The 22,493-nt window shown below is 35.9% G+C and overlaps 1 protein-coding gene across 12 annotated transcripts in view; it reads left to right on the top strand.

Annotated features, from left to right (window-relative positions):
* Positions 1–22,493, top strand: part of SYT14 (synaptotagmin 14) — a 242,746-nt gene that overhangs the window by 118,199 nt on the left and 102,054 nt on the right. The window contains exon 4 of one of the 12 annotated variants that reach the window (XM_054521314.1): positions 13,908–17,067. The exons of the other annotated variants lie outside the window; for them this stretch is intronic. Within the exon in view, the coding sequence (XP_054377289.1) occupies positions 13,908–13,945 (38 nt within the window). The 3' untranslated portion in view covers positions 13,946–17,067. Of the gene's footprint in view, positions 1–13,907; positions 17,068–22,493 lie in introns of those variants that run through there. 12 annotated transcript variants of the gene reach the window in all.

Genomic DNA, 22,493 nt, shown 5'->3' with positions numbered 1-22,493 from the left:
AAAACCAAATGAAATATTAGTAATAAATGAGTAAAATCATGTTAAAACAAACTATTTTTAAGTCTGTAGGGAAAATTTATATTACTATTCTAGGTATAGTATTTTTATATCACTTTAGAACTTCTAAATCTTCAGGAAATTATCGTTATATATTTTCATTAATTCTCAGAAATTTAACAATTTTATTGTATGTTCTGTTTGTCCTTGGAAAATATATTATTTTTGTATCTTGATTATATTTGATATCATAAATCACATAATACAAAGAAAATTACTTTATCTTAATAATTGCTAACACATTGAACACATTTTTCACTAAGTATTTTTAAATTGCTTTATGGAGTTATGTTTTTTCTGTAAAATTTACTCATGGCTGGGTATGGTGGCTCACGCCTATAATCCCAGCACTTTGGGAAGGTGAGGCAGGAGGATCACTTGAGGTCAAGAGTCAAGACCAGTCTGGCCAACATTTAGGTGAGATGCTATCTCTGCTAAAAGTACAAAAATTGGCTGGGCATGGTAGCGGGCACCTGTAACCCCAGCTACTTGGGAGGCTGAGGCAGGAGAATCGCTTGAACCCAGGATGTGGAGGTTGCTTTGAGCCAAGATCACACCACTGCACTTCAACCTGGGTGGCAAAACAAGACTCAGTCTCAAGTAGAAAACAAACAAACAAAACTTACTCATTTCAAGTGTACAAGTCAGTGATTTTTTTTTGTAAGTTTACTGAATGGTATAGCTATTACCATAAATTATTTTTGGAACATTTCCATTAGCCATTCAGATCTGTCATGCCTATTTACAGTTAATCCCTACTCTCACCCTCAGTATCAGGCAACCACTCATCTACTTTATATAAATTCGCCTATTCTGGACATTTTATATAATTGGGATCATACAATGTGAAGTCTCTTGTGTCTGGCTTCTTTCACTTAGCATGTTTTTAAGGTTCATCTGTTGACTTAGCATGGGTCAGTAGTTCCTTTTTATTACTGAATAGTACTTCATTGTATAAATATACCACATATTGTCTATCAACTTAACCATTGATGAACATTTAGGGCATTTCCAGTTTTTTACTATTAGGAATAATGCTGCTATGAACATTCACTTGCAAGTCTTTGTGTGGTTGCTTGTAAGTATTCTAAAATCTCTGTGTACATTAATACCTTTAATCTTCACGGCATCTCCAGAGTTAAATAGTATTATCATCCCCATTCTATAAAAGAGGAAACTGTAAAATTATATTAACATCCTATAGCTACTAAGTGATGGACCTAGAAATCAAACCAGTCTGATTCCAGATCTCCTGTTTTTAATTCTATAATTAATTAATTTATTTTATATTAATGTGTCTATCATATTGATAGGTATAGTTAAATAATTATTCTAATTAACTTAGATCCACCATTATAGTCCTTTTAAACAGGAATTTAAGTAAATATTACTTTATCATTAGATTTATTATTAGAAATTTTTATGAAAAGGATAAAGGTGGCAGGTACTTTGCCTTATTCATCCTTCTTTGTCTAGCACCTGTCAAAGAGTATGGCATATAGAAAGGTAGCCAATAAATGTTTATTGAATTAATATAGCCAAAAAATAAAAAATTACATGGATTTTTCTGTTGCTTAGGTATAGGTTTTTTTTCATTATTTATCCTTTTCTTGTATATCCTAATTTGAAGAATTTACTTTACTTAATTTTATTTTTGAGATGGAGTCTCACACTGTCGGCCAGGCTGGAGTGCAATGGCGCGATCTCGGCTCACTGCAACCTCTGCCTCCCAGGTTCAAGTGATTCTCCTGCCTCAGCCTCCCGAGTAGCTAGGATTACAGGCACCTGCCACCACACCCAGCTGATTTTTTGTATCTTTAGGGAGATGGAGTTTCACCATGTTGGCCAGGCTGGTCTCGAACTCCTGACCTCATGATCTGCCTGCCTCGGCCACCCAAAGTGCTGGGATTACAGGCGTGAGCCACCGTGCCTGGCCTTGCAGAATTTAATGTAGATTATATTTTCAATGCATTTCTGATTAAATATCCTGAGACTACTACAGATGTTTTAAGATACTATAATTGGCAAACATAGGTTGACTATAGCTCAAGAATTGGAAATCCAAGTTATATGTTATGCAAAATATGAATAAAACAGATGTCCACTTTTTTCAGGTTAATTTTTGGCAGGAATACTATATCAGTGAAATGTCTTCAGTGTGTTACATCAGGGACCACATGATCTCAGATATTATTGGTGCTACTAACTTTGCTTGTTTAAGTGGTGTGGTGTCCACTAGATTGCTCCATTTTGGAAGACCTTTTTCCACTTTTTCAGGAGTAAATAATTTCTGGATTGATACTTTGAGACTGTGTGAATATCCTGTTCCCCAATACCTAGTGGTTTTAACATTCATTGATGATTCTTGACTAAATCAATTATTACCTTTTTCTTTAGTATTGATACTCATAGATTCTTTTTCTATTCAATGTTATCTACTCCTGTCATTTTTTATTTGGGTCCCCAAATTATCTCAAATTGGGTTATCAATTGTTCACTCAAACCGACTCCCACATCTTTTTGACCTGTATGTGTCCCTGTATTAGTCCATTTTCACACCACTGATAAAGACATACCCAAGACTGGGCAATTTACAAAAGAAAGGTTTATTGGACTTACAGTTCCACATTGCTGGGGAGGCCTCATCATCATGGCAGAAGGTGAAAGGCACATCTTACATGGTGGCAGACAAGACAAGAGAGCTGGTGCAGGAAAGTCCCCCTTTTAAAACCATCAGATCTCATGAGTGAGACTCAGTCACTATCACAAGAACAGTGTGGGAAAGATGCACCCCCATAATTCAGTCACCTCCCATCGAGTGCCTCCCATGGCACATGGAACTTGTGAGAGTTAAAATTCAAGATGAGATTTGGGTTGGGACATAGCCAAACCACATCATTTCACCCCTGGCCCCTCCCAAATCTCATATCCTCACATTTCAAAACCAATCATGCTTTCCCAACGGTCCCCCAGAGTCTTGTCTTATTTCAGCATTAACTCAGAAGTCCACAGTCCAGCATCTCATCTGACACAAGGCAAGTCCCCTCTGCCTATGACGCAGTAAAATCAAAAGCAAGTTAGTTACTTCCTAGATACAATGGGGGTACAGGCATTAGGTAAATACAGCTTTTCCAAATGGGAGAAATTGGCCAAAACAAAGGGGCTGCAGGCCCCATGCAAGTTTGTATTCCAGCAGGGCAGTCAAATCTTAAAGCTCCAAAATGATCTCCTTTGACTCCATGTCTTGCATCTGGGTCATGCTGATGCAAGCGGTGGGTTCCCATGGTTTTGGGCAGCTCTGTCCCTGTGGCTCTGCAGGGTACACCCTCCTTCCCGGCTGCTTTCAGGATGGTGTTGAGTGTCTGCGGCTTTTCCAGGCACACTGTGCAAGCCGTTGGTGGATCTACCGTTCTGGGGTCTGGAGAACAGTGGCCCTTTTCTCACAGCTCCACTAGGCAGTGCCCCAGTAGGGACTCTGTGTGGGTGCTTCGACCCCACATTTTCCTTCTGCACTGCCCTAGCAGAGGATCTCCATGAGAGCCCCACCTCTGTGGCAAACTTCTGTCTGGACATCCAGGTATTTCCATACATCTTCTGAAATCTAGGCGGAGGTTCTCAAACACCAATTCTTTTTTTTTTTTTTAAATCTTTTATGTGGATTTTGATTTTTTTTTTCTTTTTTTTAAAATTGTACTTTAAGTCCTGGGATACATGTGCAGAACATGCAGGTTTGTTACATAGGTATACATGTGCCATGGTGGTTTGCTGCATCCATCAACTTGTCATCTACGTTAGGTATTTCTCCTAATGCTATCCCTCCCCTTACACCCCATCCCGCTGACAGGCCCCAGTGTGTGATGTTCCCCTCCCTATGCCCATATGTTCTCATTGTTCAACTCCCACTTATGAGTGAGAACATGTGGTGTTTGGTTTTCTGTTCCTGCCCAAACACCAGTTCTTGACTTCTGTGTACTCAAAGGCTCAACACCATGTGGAAGCTGCCAGGGGTTGTGGCTTGCACCCTCTGAAGCCATGGCCCGAGCTCTGTGGTGGCCCCTTTCAGCCACGGCTGGAGCAGCTGTGATGCAGGGCATTGAGTCCCTAGGCTGCAGACAGCACAGAGACCCTGGGCCTGGCCCACAAAACCACTTTTTCTTCCTTGGCCTTCTGGCCTGTGATGGTAGGGGCTGTGGTGAAGACCTCTGACATGCCCTGGAGACATTTTCCCCGTTGTCTTGAGTTTTAACATTTGGTTCCTCATTACTCATGCAAATTTCTGCAGTTGGTTTGAATTTCACCTCAGAAAATGGGATTTTCTTTTCTGTCACATTGTCAGTCTGCAAATTTTCCAAACTTTTATGCTCTGTTTCCCTTTTAAAACTGCCTTTAACATCACAGAGTCACCTCTTGAATGCTTTTCTGCTTAGAAATTTCTTCCGCCAGATACCCTAAATCATCTCTCTCAAGTTCAAATTTCCACAAATCTCTAGGGTAGGGGCAAAATGCTGCCAGTCTCTTTGCTAAAACATAACAAGAGTCACCTTTGCTCTGGTTCCCAACAAGTTCTTCATCACCGGAGACCACCTCAGCCTGGATCTTATTGTCCATATCACTATCAGCATTTTGGGCAAAGCCATTCAACAAGTCTCTAGGAAGTTCCAAACTTTCCCACATTTTCCTGTCATCTTTTGAGCCCTCCAAACTATTCCACCCTTTGCCTGTTACCCAGTTCTAAAGTTGCTTCCACATTTTTGGTTATCTTTTCAGCAGGACCCCACTCTAACTGGTAGCAATTTACTGTATTAGTCCATTTTTACACCACTGATAAAGACATACCTGAGACTGGACAGTTTACAAAAGAAAGAGGTTTATTGGACTTACAGTATCACATCGTTTGGGAGGCCTCACAATCATGGCAGAAGGTGAAAGGCACGTCTCACATGGTGTCAGACAAGAGAAGAGAGCTTGTGCAGGGAAACTCCCCTTTTAAAACCACCAGATCTTGTGAGACTCACTCACTATCATGAGAACAGTGCAGGAAACATGCACTCCCATAATTCAATCCCTTTCCACTGAGTTCCTCCCATGACACACAGGAATTGTGGGAGTTGCCATTCAAGATGAGATTTGGGTGGGGACACAGCCAAACCATATCAGTCCCAATGAGGTCTTGAGTCCTTTCTTCCTTTTAATCCTTTTGTGAGGAAGGACGTTTAGAAATGAAGATCTAGGTGTGCTTGTTACTGCTGGGTATCATTTCTTCTAGGCTCTTTTAGTGAACAGTTTATTTTGATACCACGCATTCAATCCAGTACCAGAGTTCTTCTTCTTCTTTCTCTTTTCTGTATTTGTATCTCTCTTCACCCATAGAACTGTGGTTCCTAGCAAAATTCATGTATGTATTCATTTGCTCAGTCCTACAATACATATAAAATAGTTTAGGTATTGCTACTTAAATGCCAGTACCAATAATAAATCTATTACATAAAATTCAAGAATTTTGTTTGCATAATGTTTGTCCTCAGAATATATCCAATAAGGTTGTATGATATACTGTGTTCAAAAGTTATTTGCATTAATTCTTTTTTGTGATTATCTGTTTGCTATGAATGTAGTTCACTTCACACTTTTTATTTCATTTGATGTTGAGTTTTTCTTTTTCAATTTGTTTTTGAATATGTAAAACATTAGTCTAAATTAAAAGCTAAATAAAAACATATACTCAGATAAATCCCATTTCTTTTTTATTTCTTCTGCTTTATTCCCACTCACCTGTGTAGATAACCACTTTTTTTAGTTTCTGGCTTATCATTCCTGTGTTTTGTTTTGAAAAAAAATAATTATGTGTGTCTTGTTATTTTCCCTTCACATAGAATACTACGTGTGTGTATGTGTGTATATGTCTTTTTTCTTTTGCATTTTTCTTTTGTTACTTATTTTGGAAACCACTCCATATGAATTCACAGAAATCTCCTTCCTTCTTTTTTACATCTGCTGGTTATACTTCTGAATAAGCTTCTAACTTATATTCAGCCAATATCCCACGTTCATGAGAAATACCTACCTTTCAGACCACTTTTTATAGGATATTAATATCAGATTCTTTGAAAGCATAATTAGCCTCATATCTGTGTTACTTTCTTTCCTTTACATTTAATATGATTGAGACTGCTAACAAAATCTTAATTGTTTTTAGAAGATTGTTGGATTTCTTGTCTGCTACTTATGTTAACTTTTGGACCCTTTTTTGCATATGTATAGTCAAATTTCTTGATTTATATCCTGAACGGAAATCAATCAGGAACACACTGTTGTCGAATTGTTAACAATAACTTGTTAAATTCTTTTTGAGCTCTTGGTTAAGTTACTCTTTAAGAGCGATTTATTTGGATTCTAATTATAGAATTTTCAGTATATTCTGACTGTTTGAGTTTTTTCCCCCATGACAAAGTGTTTGGAGCAAATTTTAGGTTTTTTTTTTTTTTTTTTTGATACAGAGTCTTGCTTTGTCACCCAGGCTGGAGTGCAGTGGCGCGATCTCGGCTCACTGCAAGCTCCGCCTCCCGGGTTCACGCCATTCTCCTGTCTCAGCCTCTGGAGTAGCTGGAACTACAGGTCCCCGCCACTCTCCAGACCCAGCGCGGTGGCTCACGCCTGTAATCCCAGCACCCTGGGAGGCCGAGGCGGGCAGATCATCTGAGGTCAGGAGTTTGAGACAAGCCTGGCCAACATGGTGAAACCCCGTCTCTACTAAAAATACAAAAATTAGCTGGGCATGGTGGCGGGCACCTGTAATCCCAGCTACTCAGGAGGCTGAGGCAGGAGAATCATGTGAACCCAGAGCCGGAGGTTGCGGTGAGCCAAGATCACGCCACTGCACTCCAGTCTGGGCAACAAGAGCAAAACTACATCTCACAAAAAAACAAACAAACAAACAAAAAACAAAAAAGCTCTCCAAGCACAGAAACAATGGCATTCTAAAGCAATTTATTAAATATTAAAGAGTTGACAGGCAGAAAGCATTATAAATGCTTAGGAGTCCATTTAATAGGTTGCTAACAGGAAATTATTGAGGTGTATTAATTAAATTTTTAAAATAAAAAATAGTTCCACATACCTATTATAAGCTTATTTTCCTTTTATTAAAATTTAATTCACCTTTAATGTTACCTTTAAATTTTAGATGTGATATTAAATGCCAAGATCATTCTGCCATATTCTCTACATTTTCTTATGACTACTACTGGTATTACAATTTTATACAATATTCTACATGACTACAAATTTTCTTTCCTTTATTTATACATAAGGACAAAGCCCAGATCAAAGAAGGGCAAATTACACCAGAACATGGAAATAATTATATCCATACAGTATCAATATAGATCAACATTTTAATTTAACTTTAACTTTTTATGTTCATGCATAGAAGGTAGAATTATATTGTAGTAGAATCTCCTTTGGTTTTTTATTACACTGAATCACTAATTTATGCCACTGTAGTTTTATTTTTGAGTGCCTGCTATGCTATGCACAGAGATAGAAAAAGAGCTGTTTAAGAGAAAATTAACTTCTTTCTGCCAAGTTGAGAAGCAACAGGTAGTTTGTGTGCTGAAGTAATAGTAGTGGTAAAACATAAGACTGAAAAGTTAAATTGGTATAGATCATTTAGGGTCTTAACTGATGGGCCAAGCAATTAGGACTGTTTTTTTAGGCAGTGAAGGCCATTAGAAGATTTTAAACTAAAAGCATTACATGACCTGACTTTTGCTTTAGGAAGATAACCCTATTAAGTCTATGAAGAATGGATTGGAGCTGGTGGCAATGAGAGGTAGGAAGATGAGTTAACTGTTGAGGCAGGAAAATTGTTTGGTTTAGTTGAACAGTAATAGGAAGCTTGTCAAATAGCTAAATGTAACAATTCCTAGCATTCATTAGGTAATTTTGTGGATTGTGTCTATAGTTTGAGTGCTTACATGTTCAACTTCTGGTACCAATCTCATTGAAATCTAGAGCCGTTAACTGTTATCCTAATTCTGGTCTTATCATCACAGCACCTTTAACTTTCTATTAAAGTAATTTATGTATGTAAGTGTATTAAAAACTCAACAGTCTTTTTTGTTTGTTTGTTTACTTTCTCATTTTGGTATAAAGCCTATCTTCCAGTAGCTTCCAGAGAAATAGTGTAGAGCAAGTGAGCTTTTTGAGATGCTGCACATTTGAAAATCTCTTTATTCTAACTTGTAATTGATTAATGGTTTGGCCAGGTATAGAATGTCAGTTTGGAAATCATTTTCCTATAGAATTTTGAAGTCATTGCTCTATTGTCTTCTCACTATTAGTGTTGCTATTTTGGTTCTCATTTATTTTTAGATATTTTATTTTCTCTGCAAGTTTTAATTATTATTCTTCCTATATTGGGAAATTTTGTAACATTGTACCTGGGGTACAACTTTCATTGTTGATGCCAGGTACTTGGTGGACACTTTCAGTTTGAATATTCATCTCTTAAGATGTAAAAAAAATTGAATCATTTATTTCATAGTTCCTTCCATTTTCTCCTTTGTTTCTGGCAAGATTATTCGTTTGATATAGAAAAGCCTAGTTTCCTCCCATACTGTAACTTTCTGCTATCACATTTTAAAATATCAAGAGTTGTTTCTCAGTCTCTGATGGTTTCTTACTTAAAGTAATTGTTCCTATTTTATGATTGTAATATCTTTTCATCACTAAGGATATTCTTTTCTTCCATCTTAAGCCTTTTTCTTGTTCTTATGTTTCCTTTTTTTTAATCTCTTGTCTTTTATATTGGAGATTTTCTCACATATGTAGAGATTGTCATATTTAACAGTGATACGTAGAAAAGTAGATTAGAAACTGTGTGCCTGGACTGAGTTTGTTATCAGTGACTTCACTGCTAGTTGATTGGGAAGGAATATGACCATTTCATTTCAGACTCCCACATGTCAGTGTTTATAACTGCTGTCTCTTAGGCCCCTTAATTTTTCGGAATAATCCTCCGTTATCCTCATTATCCTGCTTTTGTTGAGAAGTGTGATATAATGCTTGGCTGCAGCACTCTTGGAACTGAGTAATAAAAGGTAGCTGAGCGTTTAACTGTACATCAGATTTTCACTTAATTCTCTGTTTTCAGAGGGGGAATGCTTATCCCTGTTTCCTCTTATGCCTGATGTTCCTTAATTGGATTCTTGGGTGCCTATTATAGAGGACACAGTTTGGGGTGGGAGTGTTGATACTGCTTACTGGGCAAGCTTTCATCTGCCTGCTCTTGTTTTAGCATACTTCTTACCCACTACCTTCCAAGGTACTAATGCCTTCAATTCATGAGCCTTTCTGGACCTCTGTCGAGTGAACGGGCTTGTTTCTTATCATATTCTGATTTTCACATGAGTCAAGAGATGAATAAGCTGTGGAAAAACTTAATTCTGATCCTGTCTTCAGTGATTATTATCTATGTGATATAATAAACTTTTCAGAGTCTTTTCTTAAATGTAAATTGTCTAAAAATACTTTCCCTAAAGAGTTAGTGTGAGGACTACAAATACTGCATGTCTTGGGATATGATAGTTCTGAATAAATGGTAGCTATTAACATATTTGTATTTATGAAAAGTCTTTATGTATAAAATTAAATAGGTATGCCCATTGATAATTTGTTGAAAAAAATAAAAGTTCATGAACTTCAAACTATCTAAAAAGTGGGAACAGCTAGCTTTTAATTGATATTTTATTGATTGAGAGGGCAAAATATGTTTTTTTTTCCTATTAGAATGTCTTAAAAATAGAATTGTTGGCCAGACACGGTGGCTCATGCCTATATTCCCAACACTTTGGGAAGCTAAGTCAGGAAGATTCCTTGAAGCCAGGAGTTCGAGACCAGCCTGGTCAACATAATGAAACCCCACCTCTACAAAAAAAAAATACAAAGAATTAGCTGGGTGTGGTGGCGTGCTTGGGAGGCTAAGGCAGGAGGATCACTTAAGCCCAGGAGCTCAAGGCTACAGTGAGCTATGATTGTTCCACTGAACTCGAAATAAAAAAAAAAAAAAGGATTGTCTCCCATATAAAAAGTTAATTTGTTATAGTTATTGGTTATATATCAACTAAAATTTAAGTCAAAGTGAGTTGTCAGTTACCATCTCCAGTTCACCTTTAAATCTCTTTTAAGTAGGTGTTTTACTTCTTACAGAACATTTAGAAACATCATGTAAATAAGATTTTTGATGCTGTTTTTAAAAAGTGCTATTTTGCCTAAGATTAATCCTCATTTCAGATTTAAAACTCTGTAATTATACAGTTAGAGGCAAAGTCTGTTTATTTTAAATTCACCTTAAAAATTGATATAAATTAGCACCCAATGTGAAACTTACCTTTATAAGTTTATGTTCTTTAAAGTACATTTGATGACATCGTATTATAAAAGCTGTACTCAACTAAATATTTCCAACATTTATCCTTATGGAGCTGTTGTCTCTCAAGAGCTTTCAGTGAAACTGTGGGTGAAGGAATCTATAGGGCGTGCAACTAGATGAGAATTGAACCAACAAAAAGGTAATTGAGACCTCACCCCCTACCAAAAAAATATTCCACAACAGTTTTAAACATGTTTTTCATTAAGGGGTTCTGTGGATCCTTGGTAGGGGTTTGTTCTAGGAGTAAGATAAAATGAGGGTGAGGGAATCAGAATGAGGAGACAGAGCTCGAGCTCCTTATTTCTTCTTTTATTAGTTTAAGTAGATTAGATTTTATTTAAACGAAAGGTTCTATAACTAAAAAGTTTTTTGGGGGCCAGGCACGGTGGCTCATGCCTGTAATCCCAGCACTTTGGGAGGCCAAGGCAGGCAGATCATGAGGTCAGGAGATAGAAACCATCCTGGCTAACATGATGAAACCCCGTCTCTACTAAAAATACAAAAAATAAAAAAAAAATTAGCCGATGTGGTGGCATGCGCCTGTAGTCCCAGCTATTCAGGAGGCTGAGGCAGGAGAATCATGCCACTGCACTCCAGCCTGGGCGACAGAGCGAGATTCCATCTCAAAAAACAACAACAACAACAACAAAAGTTTTTTTGAAAGCTTCCAGTTGATGCTATTATTATTTATTTATTTATTTTTGAGACTGAGTCTTGCTCTGTCACCCAGGCTGGAGTGTAGTAGCTGCAATCTCGGCTCACTGCAGCCTCGGCTCACTGCAACCCCCACCTCCCAGGGTCAAGCAATTCTCCTGCCTCAGCCTCCTGAGTAGCTGGGATTACAGGCACACACCACCACACTGGGCTAATTTTTGTTCTTTTAGTAGAGATGGGGTTTCGCCATGTTGGCCAGGTTGGTCTGGAACTCCTGACCTCAAGTGATCTGTCCTCCTCGGCCTCCCAAAGTACAGGGATTACAGGCATGAGCCACCACGCCCGACCCTAGTTGATACTGATAATTGAAATCCCAAGATTGGAGACAAACCCAAACATGAGGTAATATAAATACCTAAATTAACCTTTCCTTGTTCTCCCATTGTTTAAAACCTTCTCTAGTTGGCCAGTTCTTTGCAGAGGTAATTTGGTCATCATGCATCATGGCTGACTTTGTACCTTTGTTAATATTGTACCCCAGTTTGAAGCATTGCACCCTCTTTCAACCTATTTAGCACTGCATTTCAAGGCCAAAGTTAAGGCCAACTCCTGCCATGAAGTTTTCTAGCCAACACTCTCACAGATTAATCTTTCTATTTTCAGAATTTCTATAGACCTCGGTTGCTTTGGATATTCTTTTGTTATGTACAGTAACTTGTTTCACTTCACTTCGGTGTGAGTTCCCAGTATCTCACATAGTGCTTGCTGGATGCAAATTTAATAAATCAATAATTTTTTTATTTAATTGGAACAAAGTTATGAACTTGGTTTTTCCAATTAAAACCTCCCTTGCCCTTATTACCGTTAGCCTTTGATTTTGTTAATGATTTATGTATTTGGACTTCTTGAGTTTCTTGAGTTTGATTCTTTAACATTCCTTATGATCTCTTTCATTTTGCATTCATCTTTATTTGCCCACAAAATGGAATAATAAATCATTCATGTTTGACAGCTAGCTATACTCCTACTTCCCCGTAGCCTGACAACAGAATACTCCTTCCATATGCAGATTTCTTGTGACTATTTGGGGGTAAAGAGGACCATCCCTCAGAATATACAGAACACATAAACTTTCTCTCCCTGTGTGTTCTTACATAGGCATTTGATTAGGTTGTACATTTAGGTCTATACCTACCACAGATTATAGTGATGTATAAGAAAGATTGTTTGTCCCTATATTAATTGTGTTTGTATCAGGATGTTTAATGGGACTTTTCTTGAGGCTTTTATTATTCTGGAATCGGTGACTAGAGACTGAAAGCTGGAATAAAGAGGTAATAGTAATTCATCTCTCTATCTAAAATCTTGAGCTAACAGCCATTGACATTCTGGATCAGAGACTGCCCTACGTATTTATTATGAGGTAGTCCAAACTGTTTTTATTACTCCCAAATATCAGTCTAACTGCTGTGCTCCCACTCCCACCCCATATCAAATAAGCAGGAGATGAGGTAGGGGGAGAAAGAGAGTTGGAGTTTCAAAGTTGGGGGGTACTGTGATTACAGCTCTTCTGCCTCATCCCCTTTTTCAGTGGGCACTTGAGATTTGCGAAGAATACGGAGATATTTTTGAGGCTCCCTTTGAAGGAGCATGGAAAATAGAGGAGACAAGAGTTATAGGGCTAATCAGGCAACCAGCAAACCAGGGAATTTGCTACCTAATTAGGGGATTAGGAGTATGGACTGCTGACCACAGGGGAAGACTTGGCTGCCCTCCTCTGGGTAGTTCCTCCATGACTGCAGAGGCTGAGATGAAGCAGAATATCACCCAAATGAATTATCTGCATAATTTATGAAGAAACCACCATATCAGCAAAAGCTACCACAGCCAACCAGTGCTAGAGTGAGGTTTAGGGTACCTTTCTACTACCTGCATGCAACCAGTAAGGCAATCTCAGCAATTTCTGCTATTCCTGTTCCTTACCCCAACACATCAGAGTGATTAGAGGTGGAAGAGTGGGGAAAATGTTCCCGAATGAAGTCATTCAAGGTGCTGGATGGAGTAAAGAGGATTAAAAGTGCAGACCTCACTTTGTCTCCCACTCAAAAGTTCCATGAACAGCAGCTTAGCTGGCATCAGAGGGAGGGAGTAACAAAAGCAAATACATATATAGTGCTTGCGATGTAACAGGCACTGTTTTAAGCCCTTTACTTATATTAGCTCATTTAATGTTTTGACAGCACTGTGAACTATGAACTATTATTAACTCTGTTTTACAAGTTAGAAACTTAGATATAGAGAGGAAATTAAGTTAGACCTGGGAATGGAGTTTTAAATTCTACTAGCTTGAGATTCTTTACTAACAGAAAGTGACTGGTAATGAATGAACTCTGCCTTAAGATCAAATTAAGGGCAGGATGAGAGAAATTCACTATCATACAATTAAAACATAAGGATTAGAATAAAAATTTCCCATGGAAAAAATTCCCGGGAATTTCCCATGCTAAAGTCCCATACTAATTTGGGAATTAATTTGATGGCTAAGAGTTGACAAATTCTCTTACTCAACTTGAGTAAGATAAATTATATATATACCTGTATATGCATGATGACAAGAAAGAATATATATATATAGACATGAATAGGATTACATTAACATTATTTCCAAAATAATGGCAACTAAAATAATTACTGTCACAGCTGTGGGCCCTAGGATGTAAAGAGGCTATTCTTTCAGTTCATGCACTGCATGTTTTCTTCCCAGGGTGTGAATGCATTGCCAGAATTGGCAGGATAAAATAATTTATTAGCCACCACATTGCACTGGGAGTCCATACTCTTCTCTGACCTCAGGCCCGATAGCCTAATATGGCTTTCTGTGAAAGATATCTCCTTTTCTTATTGTGAGTATTAAGAGTCTCATTGCACTTTTCAGAAATTTGGATTGTCACATTCACTTCACCCTCTAATTTGCAAGACATGTTTATATATAGTCTTAGTTTAAGATGCTTTCTCTGAAGGCATCTCACCCTCCTGTATAAATCAGTGGATGCAAGTTTATCTACAGTGGGTGGAGAATGAAGAAATGGGGTGGGAACTGGGAAGTGGGAAATTGAGGGATATGGATGCCATCTAATTCCATTGTATGAGAGGTATCTGCATCTCAGCTCTAGTCTAGCATTGGTCCTTGCTACATCTGTTTCAACATTGGAATTGTATACAACTTCATTTGTTTTTTCTTAAGCATACTTAGTAGTTAGAGCCAATGGGTATGGTTGTATAGGTCTGTACTCAGGAGACTTGTAAATAGCAGACATGGTTTCTAATCTTACCCTTTGTATAAACTATTACCTTAGGCATGTCACAGGCTCTCGTTTCCTTTTGCACAAATGTTAAGGTTAGGCAATGCGATCTAAGGTAAGGTTCATTCCACTTCTCACATTTTGAGTTCCTATGTTCCTAAGTAGAGCTACTAAAATTGCATTTTATTGCCTTTATAATTGCCAGCATAATATGTAAAGTTAACTTCAAAAAATAAACTATGTATGCAGTTTATATTCTGTAATCTTTCTTTTAGTTCTTTTATATGGCTACTTTTCTAAAATTTATCATTTGTCTCTATGTCAGGATTAATGTAAGAATTCTGTGTGCTTTGAACTTTGGTGCTGTATTACAAATATTCCAAAGTAGGTTTGTAAAGGAAGAAAACTCTGAGCCAATAACTTATTTACCTTTAGAGAGGTTTAAAATATTCATTGGTTGTACTCGTGGGCAAAAAATATGGAAATTTAAAGGGAAACAGCCCTCTAATAGAAAGGAAAAAATATATGTATTCAATCCATGGGCCATGCTGCTATTATTGCTGAGTGAGATCAGATGTCCTTTTTTAGGGCAATTTTCCATTTGCTGTTGCTGTTATGATTTTAAAGTTCTATGCATCATTTTCTCCGGCTTTAATTGGCAGTTGAATTGCTATAAAACATGTTTTTCTGCTGTTTTCTTACAGAATACTTAGTGAATAGATTTGGTCAACAGTGTTATCTATAAACTAATTAAATTCAGGGCTTAATCAATTAAGACATCTTTGATTTATCTACTCTGTCATCATTATTTAAGTTTTTTATCTGTGCAAGAAAACTGAAAAGATATGTTTTGTGTACCTGAACTAGATTCTCTGTCTTCACTGGAAGGACTTCCATGCCTTTATTGTATTTCCCAAAGGCCTGCCATTTAATCTTTTTTTCATTATCTCAGATACCATTGAATCCTTTTTCTCTATCCCATTAATTTCATCCTTCATATTACTACACCTTGACATTAATGGACTGTCATTGTAGAGGATATTATGTTTGGTATGTCTGTAATATTGAATAGGACTAGTAAGAAATTTTCATAATTGAGTTGGGTTGCACGAGCAATGATGTTCGTATCTGGAGGGTTTCTTTAAATGATGAGTCAAATTTGAAGCTTCTGGGAAGAAAAATTATCAAAATATATGCGTTTATTCTTGCTTATGCGAATTTTAAATCAGAGGCTAATCAACTGTGTGTTACATTTCAGGTTATTGGTAAACATTTATGTTCTTAGTAGCCTCAAAAATAGATGTTTATAGACTAAGATTCAGTTATCTTTTTTTCCTTATTTTAAAAGCAAATGTCCACAGTAAAGGTGACATAAACTAGAGTCTGGTATAATGGATATTCAATGCTGTATCTTGATATGCTTAACTAAGAAAACTCAATTTAAGTTTGATAGACTTGAGCTTTTACAGATGAGGGTCACTTCTAGACATGTAACTAGTTATAGAAATTTAGTAGTGGGGTTTATACTTAAGGAATTTAAATGAAACTAACTTTACTGATACAAAAATAGTAATCTGAATTTAAGTATTAAAAGAATTCCCAATTCACAATATAACTTAGAACTTTGATTTTGTAATTTTATGTCCATGTTGTTTGTTGGCTAAACTTCATATAATCTATTGTTATATTGTGAGCTTTGCTATTTGAATCTTATTCAGCTTTGTCTCTTTCAGTATTTAGAGTTAATTTTCTAAGACTACTGTAGTTGCCTTATTTTTTCAATTATCCCTTTTTTTCAATAGTGTAAAGATCTATTATACAGTGGCTTTGCATTTTTGGCATTCCATTGCAGAAAGTATCAATTTGTCGCATAAAAAGAAAAATTAGATATACTTTATTCATGTTAAAGTCACACCCTAGCTTTTTTAAAGGCAGCTTTGACTTAGAGTTCCAAGCCTGAGGATATTGATTTGAATTATGCATGACTGTCTGGTGTGCAGTTGCATTAGCCTGCTGGATGGATAATGTAAACATGTTCTGAATTTTAAGTACATGACAGTATATGAGTGGCAGGTTAAAAATAGAACTAATAACCAAGTGCATATTTGGAAATTTGATTCTTACGGTGTAAAACTATACAGGGATGATCTCTGCAAATGGTTGACTGCAAATATAATAACTTGTTTTGTATTCTACAAATATAAAAGATAGTGTCTGATAAGTATACTGGGTCAATGTTTTTTTTCTAATTTGTCAAACTTTTGACACTACAAAACAAAAGCGCAATAACGTGCAAATGAATAAGGATTACCTTTCACAGATTATTAGTTGATTGCTCAGCCATGCTGTTTCTAACATATTTTTCAATAAATAGGCAGGATGATTTGATGCTTGTTATACCACTTTGCCATCAACACGTCCATTTTGAATTCTAGAATTGCAGTGGGTACAACTAAACGTTGTAGTTTACAAATGAAATTTGACATTCTATTCTCATGAAATCCTGTACCTTTCACTCCCATTTCAAATTGGTAGAAAACAGTTCATTCTAACTACAATCTGTATCTTTGACACATATTTTAATTTACATTTCCAACTATACATTTTTCCTAACGTTTTAATTGTTCTTTAATTGTGAAAATAATTTCTAGTTTTAAAGTTTAATATTAAATGTTTTAGTTTTTTATAGTTTATGTGCTTGTATTATATATGCTGTGTGTATGCATGTATATTTATTTGTGCATGTTGGTAAATTTGATCCTTTTTTCTTTTGCGTTGATGGTATTTTTCTTCTTGATTCATAATTCATGGATATTAAGAATATTAGCCTTTGTTGCATGTAATATTCTTTCTAGTTTTTTTTTTTTGGTAACATTGATGGTGATTTTGTTGACCCAAAATTTTTATGTTATCTCAGATTTTTTGTTTTTTTCATTTATAGCTTCTGGATTATATGTCACGTTCAGAAAGACCTTTCCTGTTTTGAGATTTGGAAAATTTTGTTCATGTTTTCTTCTAGTATTTTTATGGGTTCATCTTTTACCTGTAAATCTTTGAGCTAGCTTTGATTTTTGTTGCAAGAACTGAAGTGGAGATCTAGCATTCTTCTTTTCCAAATTGCTGCCATTTATCACTATGTTATTTGCTGGATCTAATTTATTAATCACTGATTTGAAATACTGCTTTTATCCTATATTAAATTCCTTTTTGGACTTGTATCTATTTCTGAACTTTATTGTGTTCCAATTAATTTCTCTATGACAGTGTCTAATGCTGTAACATCATATTCCTTGTCAAATCTTTTATGGTTATTCTTATTCAATAATTTTTTCAGCTGAACTTTTAGAATAATTCTGGTACTATTTTGAATGAGATCACATTGAATTTATGTTGAGTGTTTCTTGATTACTTTTAATGCAGATTTTAATTACCATTGTGAAGTTTTTTGATGCCCTTCCTTTCCATTTCAAAATATTCTTATGTTTTTATCCATCATTTCTATGTTATATTCTAGAGACCAGATACTTCTCTTATGCCTTAATTGCTGTCTTCATTTGGCCACAGCTGGAATTGGTTATCAGTAATCACTTATTCTTTTTTATTGTGTGATGGACTTCTTTTTTCTCCATGATTCACATTCTTCCATTCTTAAACACTCCTAGGTTTCCCTATATGAAGAGTACCCTCCCTCTAATCTTAATTTTTTTAGTATTTTTTTAAAAATCAACTTGAGATATAACAGCCTTCTAATCTTTTAAATTCCTTTTAACACCCTCTTTCCGTTTCTTATAAATCTCTTTAGAAGGCTAGCTGACAGTGCTTTCATATTTTCACGATCCATTTTTCCAAATCATTTGAAAACTGACTTTTAGTTGTCTCACACTAGTGAATTTTTCTATTTAGCTTTTCATTGTGGTAAAATATATACGCAGCATACAATTTATCCCATATAAGTGGGACCGCATATAACTTAAATCATAATATATGCCTTTTTGTGTCTGATTTATTTCACTTAGCATAAAGTTTTCAAAGTTCATTCATGTTATGGCATGTATCAGAATTTCATCCTTTTAAAAATCTGTTATTTATTTCTTTTAATTTTGGTAAAATATGTAAAATAAAATTTACCATCTTTAAAGTGTGCAGGTCTTTGACACTAAGCATATTCACAATGTTATGCAACCATCACTATTATCTATTTCCAGAACTTTTTTATCTTCCCAAATAGAAACTCTGCCTATTAAAAAATAACTCATTTCCTCTTCCCCTTAGTCCTTGGTAACCACTATTCTATGTTCTGTCTCTATGAATTTATATGTTATAAATAACTCATGTAAATGGAATCATACAATATTTGTCCTTCTGTGTTTGGTTTATTTCATTTTGCATAATGTCTCCAAGGTTCATCCATATTGTACCAGGTATTATTTCTTTTTGTGGCTGAATAATATTCTGCTGTATGTATATACCACATTTTGCCTATCCATTCATCCTCTGATGGATTCTTGAGTTGCTTCTACCTTTTGGCTATTGTGAATAATACTACTATAAACATTGATGTGCAAGTGTCTGATTGAGTTGCTGCTTTCAGTTATTTTGGGTGTATACCTAGGAATAGAATTGTAGGGTCACATGCTAATTCTGTGTTTAACTTTCCTCAGAACTGCCAAACTGTTTTCTACAATGGCTGAACCCTTTTACACTCCACTAGTAATGCATGAGGGTTCCAATTCCTCCACATCCTCGCCAACGCTTGTTATTTCTTGCTTAGTTTTGTTTTTAATGGTAGCCATTCTAGTGGGTATAAACTAGTATCTCATTATGGTTTTGATTTGCATTTCCTTAATGACTAATGGTGTTAGGTGTCTTTTCATGTGCTTACTAGCCATTTGTTTATCTTGTTCTGAGAAGTGTATATTCAAGTCCTTTGCCCATTTTTGAATTGAGTTGTTTTGAGTTGTTTCATGTTTTCTTCCATTCTGTGGGCTATCTTTTCTTGGTAGTGTGCTTTGATGCACAAAAGTGCTCGATATGGTTTGGCTGTGTCCCCACCCAAATCTCATCTTGAATTGTAGTTCCTGTAATCCCTACGTGTCATGGGAGGAACCCAGTGGGAGGTAATTTAATCATGGGGGCGGTTACCTCTCATGCTGTTTTTGTGATACTGAATGCGTTCTCATGAGATCTGATGGTTTTATAAGGGGCTTTTCTGCCTTTTGCTTGGCACTTCTTGCTGCTGCCATGTGAAGAAGGATGTGTTTGCTTCCACCTTCTGCCATGTTTGTGAATTTCCTGAGGCCTCCCCAGCTGTGCTGAACTGTGAGTCAGTTAAACCTCTTTCCTTTATAAATTAAAGGAAAAAAGGTATATCTTTTTTTTTTAAGTTTTATTTAAATTTTTATTTAAAATTGAGACAATTATATTTATATTTTGTCTTTTAAAAAATAATTTTGAATATTTTAAGACAACTTTTTTGAAAACATGAAAATAATTTTTAATATTTACTTAACTTTTCATTTTCAATGAAATATATGTAGTATACATTTGAAATACTTTTTTTTATTTAATTTTATTATTATTATACTTAAGTTTTAGGGTACATGTGCACAACGTGCAGGTTTGTTACATATATATACGTGTGCCATATTGGTGTGCTGCACCCATTAACTCGTCATTTAGCATTAGGTATATCTCCTCCCCACTCCCCCCACCCCACAACAGTCCCCAGTGTGTGATGTTCCCCTTCCTGTGTCCATGTCTTCTCATTGTTCAATTCCCACCTATGAGTGAGAACATGCGATGTTTGGTTTTTTGTCCTTGCGATAGTTTGCCGAGAATGATAGTTTCCAGCTTCATCCATGTCCCTACAAAGGACATGAACTCGTCATTTTTTATGGCTGCATAGTATTCCATGGTGTATATGTGCCACGTTTTCTTAATCCAGTCTATCATTGTTGGACATTTGGTTTGGTTCCAAGTCTTTGCTATTGTGAATAGTGCCGCAATAAACATACGTGTGCATGTGTCTTTATAGCAGCATGATTTATAATCCTTTGGGTATATACCCAGTAATGGGATGGCTGGGTCAAATGGTATTTCTAGTTCTAGATCCCTGAGGAATCGCCACACTGACTTCCACAAGGGTTGAACTAGTTTACAGTCCCATCAACAGTGTAAAAGTGTTCCTATTTCTCCACATCCTCTCCAGCACCTGTTGTTTCCTGCCTTTTTAATGATCGCCATTCTAACTGGTGTGAGATGGTATCTCGTTGTGGTTTTGATTTGCATTTCTCTGATGGCCAGTGATGGTGAGCATTTTTTCATGTGTCTTTTGGCTGCATAAATGTCTTCTTTTGAGAAGTGTCTGTTCATATCCTTCGCCCACTTGTTGATGGGGTTGTTTGTTTTTTTTCTTGTAAATTTGTTTGAGTTCATTGTAGATTCTAGATATTAGCCCTTTGTCAGATGAGTAGGTTGCAAAAATTTTTTCCCATTCTGTAGGTTGCCTGTTCACTCTGATGGTATTTTCTTTTGCTGTGCAGAAGCTCTTTAGTTTAATTAGATCCCATTTGTCAATTTTGGCTTCTGTAGGTATGTCTTTATTAGCAGCGTGAGAATGGACTAATACAGTGCTCAATGAAAAGTGTTTAATGAATTTCATTTTGTCTCTTGATCCTTTTGTTGTTTGTGTTTTGTTTGTTGTATCCAAGAAATAATTCCCAAAACCAGTGTCGTAAAAAATTTTTCATTTTCTTCTAAGAGTTTTATACTTTAAGCTCTTATATTTAGGTATTTAATTTTGAGTTAATTTCTATATATAGTATAAGATAAGGGTCTAATTTCATTCTTTTGCATGTGAATAACCACTTATCTCAGCACCATTTGTTGAAGACTGTTCTTTCCCCATTGAATAGCTTTGGCACCCTTATCAGTTGACCATACACATATGGTTTTGTTTCTGGACTGTCAAGTGTATGTCATTGATCTACATGTCTGTCCTCTTGCCAGTACCACACTCTCTTGATTACAGTTGCCTTTACTAAGCTTGAAATCATAAAGTATGAGTCTTCCTACTGTATTCTTCCTTTTCTTTATTGTTTTAGCTATTCTGGTTATCCTTGCAATTCCATATGGATTTTAGAATCAACTTGACAATTTTTACAAAGAATTCGTCTGAGATTCTTATGGAGATTGTGTTGAATCTGTAGATTACTTTGGAGGATATTGCCATCCTAATATTGAGTCTTCTAATTCATGAACATGTTTGTCCAGTTATGTAAGTCTTCTTTAATTTCTTTCAGCGATGTTTTTCAGTTTTCAGATGTTTTAGTAGGTTATTCATGTTGTATCATGCGTTAGAATTTCATATTACTATATTCTGAGAACTTTTTTAGGACGTGAAACATTATATAGATTTGAAGACCTCTCTCTATATATCACCATATTCTAGAATTTGGTATTTATGCATCTTAAACATATTTTAAAAATTTACCCTCCCATTAACAGCCTTCTTACTGATCTTCTATGTCCTCATCAATGCTTACATTTGCTAGATTTTTGCATTTTTGGCAATCTGATAGGTGGTATTTCACATTTTTGTGGAGTTCCTAGGAAAAGCTGATAATATAGAAATGTGAGATGTAAAGATTGAAAAGGAAGAAATAAAACAGGAATTGCTTGGAAATGATATGGTTGTCTTATCTAGAAGAGGAAAGAGATTCTACAGGCAAATTATTAGGAAAGGTATCTTGTTCAACAATCTTGTTCATTATTTCTAATAAATTCTAATAATTTATCTCTAGCTGTGGCTAGGAACTCACATACAACGTTTAATACCAGTGAATATGCCTCTTGTTTCTGTTTTAAAGAGAATGCTTCTAATGTTTGCCTTTTATGATGTTTGCTCTGGTTGTTTGGAAGATATCACTTATTGAATTAAGGAAATTCCCTTTTGTTCCTAGTTTGCTAAAACGATAATCATTAATTGATGTTTAATTTTATTATTTTCTCTTTCTAATCTTTGGAAATCACATGAATTTTATCTTTTA

The sequence above is a fragment of the Pongo abelii genome, chromosome 1 (genome assembly GCF_028885655.2).
Source record: "Pongo abelii isolate AG06213 chromosome 1, NHGRI_mPonAbe1-v2.0_pri, whole genome shotgun sequence".
NCBI lineage: Eukaryota > Metazoa > Chordata > Mammalia > Primates > Hominidae > Pongo > Pongo abelii.
This window is presented reverse-complemented; position numbering and strand designations above follow the sequence as displayed.